The sequence below is a fragment of the Sturnira hondurensis genome, unplaced genomic scaffold (assembly GCF_014824575.4).
Source record: "Sturnira hondurensis isolate 20B ecotype Veracruz unplaced genomic scaffold, ASM1482457v3 Scaffold0020237, whole genome shotgun sequence".
Taxonomy (NCBI): domain Eukaryota; kingdom Metazoa; phylum Chordata; class Mammalia; order Chiroptera; family Phyllostomidae; genus Sturnira; species Sturnira hondurensis.
Genome location: NW_028092868.1, coordinates 4,953,083 through 4,959,143, shown reverse-complemented (window position 1 = coordinate 4,959,143; position 6,061 = coordinate 4,953,083). Strand labels below are relative to the sequence as shown.

The 6,061-nt window shown below is 54.8% G+C and overlaps 1 protein-coding gene across 2 annotated transcripts in view; it reads left to right on the top strand.

The window, feature by feature from the left end:
* The first annotated feature begins 1,601 nt into the window (after positions 1-1,601).
* EPHA4 (EPH receptor A4) overlaps positions 1,602-6,061 on the top strand; it is a 137,004-nt gene continuing 132,544 nt past the window's right edge. For both annotated transcript variants that reach the window (XM_037029198.1, XM_037029199.1), the window contains exons 1-2: positions 1,602-1,750; positions 4,852-4,919. In XM_037029198.1, coding sequence (XP_036885093.1) covers positions 1,660-1,750; positions 4,852-4,919 — 159 coding nt within the window. In that variant the 5' untranslated portion in view covers positions 1,602-1,659. The remainder of the gene's footprint in view (positions 1,751-4,851; positions 4,920-6,061) is intronic.

Here is a 6,061-nt window from a genome sequence, read left to right as displayed (position 1 = left end):
GGACGAAAAAGATGCGCCACCAACACACCTCCTCTCTGCGGTTTTCGAGTTGCGGGTTGCGCTAAGAGGTCTTTGTCCGCTTGCCCTTCAGCGGGGGCCGCGCACTCCGACGTTTGACCGGCAGGTGGCGCAGTTGATTCACGTTGAGACGCCGCGGGAGAAAGGCGCTTCCACCTCCGTGGAGGGTCGTCCTCCCGTTGGGACCCAGGCTCCAGAGGAAAACTCGGCCCCACTCCGGAGGGAGCTAGAGGAGGCACGGCCTGGGAGGAGGGAAAGAAAGAGGTCTGGTCAGGAATCGAGGCCCCTGCAAACGTCCGGAGCGAGGCGCCGCGGCGTATCGCGGGCCAGTTCCCCGGGCCGCGGGGCCGCTTTGCTGTCCCGGACGCTCGCGGCCGGGGTATGCGGGACCGACCCGGGCCCAGTAGCGCCTGCGCCCCCGGAGAGTCAGCAGTGACCCCCGCAGCAGCCCGGCAGAGGCGGCTGAGCAGATTTCTGCGGGTCCCGCTGCCCAGCACCGTCTCTTGGGGCAGGGAGAGCTGTCGGGACCTGCGGGCAGCGGTCGGGGCGCAGAGCTGCAGCCGCCGCCCCGGACGGCTTCCGAGTTCCGATTCCCGGGGTCTCGGCAGCGGCAGCCCCCGCGTTCTGACTGAAGCCCTCGGCTGCCATCCCCGGCGCCCGGGACTTGCTAGGCCGGGTTCCAGGGCCTTCCCTCTCCCGCCTCCCCCACCCCCGCTTCCTGCGGGAAACGCACAGTTGGCTCCCTGCGCACGGGGCCATCTCGGAGCGTCTCGCCGCGGCGGGGAGTCAGGGCCGGGAGGAGACCTTCGGCGGGAACGCGGAGATGGGGCCAGAGGGGAGCTTCTCCGCTGCTAGAAGGTCATTCGTTCCGTTTCAGAGCGACCTTAGTACCTGAGCTCAGCTTCCGGCTAGGCGCTGCACTAGACGGCGGGGACCGATTAGGTCTCCGCTCTCCAGGCATCTAGGTAGCCTGGGAAGAAAAGATCAATCAAGCCACAAAATTCCGTCCAAAGAGCATTTCTTATAGAGATGCGCTATAAAGACCCGAAACAGGGCAAGGTAGCGGAGGGTGGCTTCGGCCGTGCTCAGGGGTGAGTGTGCAGCCCCAGGCCCGGCGCGCGGGACGCAAATGCTTCGACCTTCAGAAAAGAGCAACAGCAAAGAGGCATGTCAACTTTATATTTATTTTATTACAATAAAAGGGCCTTTTCCTGTCTCAAATCGTGCGTAGGGGGAAGAGGTGTTAGCTAAGCCTTCCTCCGGCTCCCCGCGATCAGTTCAGAGTCTTTCGAAACTCCTTCCCCTGCCCAGGGGCTGGACCCCTGAGGTGAAGTCTGGGGACCCCGTCGCCCCCCTCCGGCGGGGGCGGGCACCCACGCAGAGTTCGCCCCCTCAAGCCTGGGGAGACCGCGCACCCCGCTGAGCCCCGAGGGGCGGGGACACAAGGTGGGCTTTGCTCAATAGGGGCGGGGCCAGGTCGCCCTGTCTCTGCGACCATTGGCGGCGAGCTCCGGACTGGCGGGTGGGCGTCACGGGCCGGGCCCACCCCCTTGGCAATGTCTTCAGCCTGCTGCACTCCTAACTTAAGCATTTATTCCACTGGGATAGAAGCGGTAGGAGCAGCGTTGGCACCGGCGAACCATGGCTGGGATTTTCTATTTCGTTCTCTTTTCGTTTCTCTTTGGGATTTGCGACGCTGTCACCGGTTCCAGGGTGTACCCCGCGAATGAAGGTGAGAGCTCGGGGGCCTTTCTGTGGTCGGGGACCGAGAGCACACGATCCACCGGTGAATGTTCCTCTGAAGCGCGAGGCTGTCCAGTGTGTGTGTGTGGGAGGGGGCGGGGGGACCCCGCGGGGAGCGGTGCGCCCCGACCCGGGAGAAAGGGGCCGAGGCGAAGGGGTTTGCGAAGGGGAGGTTTGGGGCGGCCGCGTAGCCTGACCTGCGCGGTGACCCGTGCTTTTGGCGAGCCTGCTCAAGTTTGCAGCGAAAGGACAAAGTTTATCAGCATCCACCGGTGAGGCCAGCTCCAGGCGTCCTAGGGGATACCCGGGAGGCAACGCTAAGATTAAAAATGATAATAATTCTGTGGCCCAAGTCCTCGCTACCACCTACCCCCCTCACCCAGCCCCTGTCGAGGAGGAAACAGAAGCCGGGAGCCTGGTGAGGGCTTGGTATTCCCGGGTTCTTGTGGGAGGCTTTCGAGCTGTGGTTTTTGCAAAGTTTCCCGAGCCGTGCGCTTCCCGGGACCCTGCGGCTGGGCCTCCGCTGCGCAGCGGTTGTGGCGCGGCTCGTGGGTAACGAGTGACCCGATTTCCAGCACTGGCGTCAGATACCTTTCTCCCCGCTGAGCTCCGCGCCACGGAGGGTGCGATCGCTGGTCTAAGGGGTCCCACGCTACTCTGATCTTTCCGCAGACTTGGTGAACCCACCGGCAAGTTGAATGTACTCGAGTTTTTGCCTTTTTTTTTTTTTCCCCAGAACTGTACGCTGGGTTAGTTTGGAGGGAACGCGCGGGACCGACTGGAGTCGTCTCGGTGCTCGGTGTTCTGCGCGTCTGTTTGGACGGGCTAGAAGGGTTGCGTGGGTCTGCGTCGGGGAGGTGAGGGTTGATCATTTAGCTTCTGATGATCTCAGAGAAAGGCGAGTTGAGTGTGTGTGTGCGTGCGTGCGTGTGCGTGTGTCTGTGTGTGTATGCGTGCTCGCGCAAATGCGTGTGTGTGGTGCATGGGTGCCCGCGTGGACGCGGACGATTTTGTGTCTGTGCGCCAGTGCCCTGATTGCGTGCGCGTGTTCCAGCGAATGCTTGTACTGGAGCCTGCGTTCATCTAACCTAGTATCTGTCTCGCCTGTTCGTTCATGCCTCCCCACCACCACCCCCATCCATCCATCCATCCATCCGTCCATCCGTCCATCCGTCCGTCCATCCCATCTTCGTCTATCTCTCCGGATCTTTCCGTCTATCCTGTGCAATCTATTATTTTCCCTGTTCCGAAGGAGGGAGCCAAAAACCAACTTAGTCTTGGCTGGGCAGCCGGTACCCATAGTTCGCCAGACGGAGGCTCGGAGAGATTCACACACCTGCCGGCAGGCACTGCTTGAGAGGAAAGGGGCGCTCTCGCTCCCTCCTTCTCTCTTCCCTCCTTCGACGCGGTTCTTGGTGCCCCCTCAGCCGCTGCCGCGTTTTTATCCCCACGATTAATTTTCTTATCCGAATCGTGGATCCCACATTCTGATGGTTACTTTGCTCACTTGTTAGGATGTCCCCCAAGACCTCACTGCATCCGACGCAGATTTTTTTTTTTACTCATTTCTTGCTTTTTTTGGGGGGGGGGGAAGCGAAACTTAGGAGCCCTAGACACAAAAGGCGCTGATGGAGCTGTAGGCTGATGTAGAAAGAAAGGGGGGAGTCGCCCCCTCTCGAACCCCTCCCCCCCTTAGAAATTAATTCATTTTGTTGCTTTTTATTCCCATCACGTTTCCCTTTCTCCCTTTTACCCTCCCTTTCTACTCCCTCCCTTTTTTTGTAAATTGGGTCTTATTGTTCCCTTTGTGTCCCTAATCCACCTTACATAAATCCAAATGGATGTAGCGGGCCTTTCTCTAGGGACCCAGAAGAGAGAATGAGGCCGGCGACGGGGGCGCAACTCCGGGAGGGAGCGACCCAGGGAAGGCTCTACATTTTAAAATAATTAACAGACCCCAGGAATTCAGGCTTCCCGGGAAAACCGGGAGAAAGAGGCTGATTTCAACTCCTTTCACTTCGTGGTGAAATGAGAGGAGAGACTGGGCAGAATTCAGAGGCCGGGGGGCGAGATTGAGAGTTGGGGTGCGCAAGAGCAGGAACCAAGGCTTCCTATTCCCACCCCTCCCCCAGCCTGAAGAGCCAGTCTCGCCGATTAAATTAATAACCCACTGGTTCCTTTGAGATGGGCCTTTCGACCCCCAGGCCTGCAGATCTCGGTGGGAAAGAGACCGTGGAGAGGGTAGGAATGGACCGCGTCCTTTGCAGTGTCCTAGGTGCCTAGGACTGCTCCAGCGTGGGCGGCAGACAGCAGCTCCCGTGGCCGCGCTCCGGGTGCCCCTAAGCTTTGATGCACGCTCTTAGGTGTAGCACACGCATACCAACCCCACTCCATACCTAAAATTCAAACCAGTGATTTCCTCTCGGCTAGAGAAGGAATCCCCGATGGTCCTCAAAAAGACCTGGGGAAGAGAATAAATAATTCAGTTCATTTGCATTCTAATTCTGCACGGCTGCCACCCCCGCCCCCTTCTGAAACTTTGATATTTAAAAAAGCAGCGGATACCACATCCAGGGCCGATTTATTTGGTGGTGGAGGGGGAAAATGGTAAGGGAGAAAGCCTTTTCGTGACCCTCTGAGTACTCTCAGATAGAATTCACTTGTGGCCCTGCCGCCATGATGATGAGTTATGCGGTCATCTGAAACTTGTAAAAACAAATAACTCCAGTAGACACCAGACAGAGATGAATGCAGATTTTGCTCTGGAGTGCCACTGCCTTACATAGATATATTTATTTTTCGAATTGTACTTGAGATTCTCTATTCATCCTTTTTAGAGAATGAATCAGCCAAGTCCTGGGGTGGAATTTTAAATGCTAAGCAAGTTAAATAAATAAGAACGTGCAGATTTAAAGAGGGGAGAAGATCAAGTGAGTAATGATTATTTACATAAGTGAGACCAAGTTTAGGTTTTGATCAGAGTGGGTTATGCACACCCTCGGCACATATGGAAACGCTCAGGCAAATGGTTTTTGTAGCGTTGGCCTTTTGCAATTGGAAATTAATCTATTTTTCTTTGTTTTTTTGCAGTTACCTTATTGGATTCCAGATCCGTTCAGGGCGAACTTGGGTGGATAGCAAGCCCCCTGGAAGGAGGGGTAAGTGCCGAGAGGCTCTCCGCTCCAGAGGGTGAAAAAGGAGTGATTAGCAACTTTCTGAGCGTCCTAATGGCTTGATTCTTGTTGATTGTGGCGAGGGGGTCAGATTTCCGCCCTGGCCTATGAAGTGAATTAGGCTTTGTTGCAGGAATCCTATACTCCCCCAGGATAGGTCTGTCATGGAAGAACTAGAAACCAAAAGGGCAGAAAGAGTGTTCGAAATTAGGAGACTGGTGGAGGCATAGGCTTAGATGCCTCTTTAAAACTAAAATACCGACAAGAAATGCAATCTAGGGACCAAATTAGAATTTATGCCTATTTTACTGTGATGGCTATGAAGGACTGACAGGGTTAATGTTAGAGCAACTGTTCTGTTTCCAGATGAGGCAAACGAGTAACTTAGGATACCAGGGAGAAAAGCTTCCCATTGCACCCGTTGCGGGTTCAGGTCTGTGCACAAACAGCAGGAGCGCCTCCCCTCGCTCCCAGGGCGACCTTAAATCAGCTGCTGCGCTCTTGCGCGCTGAGAGGAAGCCTCATGAACTTGTGCCAGGGGTGCAATACATGCACCAAACCCCACAAGCTTGAGCATTGTTGATGCTGAATGTGAAAAGTTTAAGTATTCGGCATCTTGGATCTTTGGGGATGAGGAGGCTGCATTCTAAGCATGAAAGAAAATGCACTGTGCATTTCTTCTCGAAGTTGCCATCGTTGCCTCCACTGGAAGATTCAGAGAACGGAATTAGGTCACTGGCCACATTCTCTCACCCTGGCCTCACCCCTTAATGTCAGGTCAGAATGAATCAGCTTTGGAAAGAAATGAGTACGATATGTATCTCTGGCTTTTGCCAAATTGAAACAACCCTCAAGCTCTTTAAAAATTAAGCATATTATCCTACATTTACATGCCTGATAGTCTAGGACTGAGCCAACTGATTAAAAACAATAGGGATGAAAGGAAGATTAGGAGTGTTTACCAGGCAAAAATTATAATGCCAGCCCCCAATATGGTGCTTCAATCTGTCCATTGAATAAGCAATAAAAGATGAGAAGAAAAATAAAGATTCATAGAAACTGTTATAGAAGACGAGTTTCAGAAATATGACAGTCATGAAAATGGAGAATTTGAGGCTTTTTCTGCC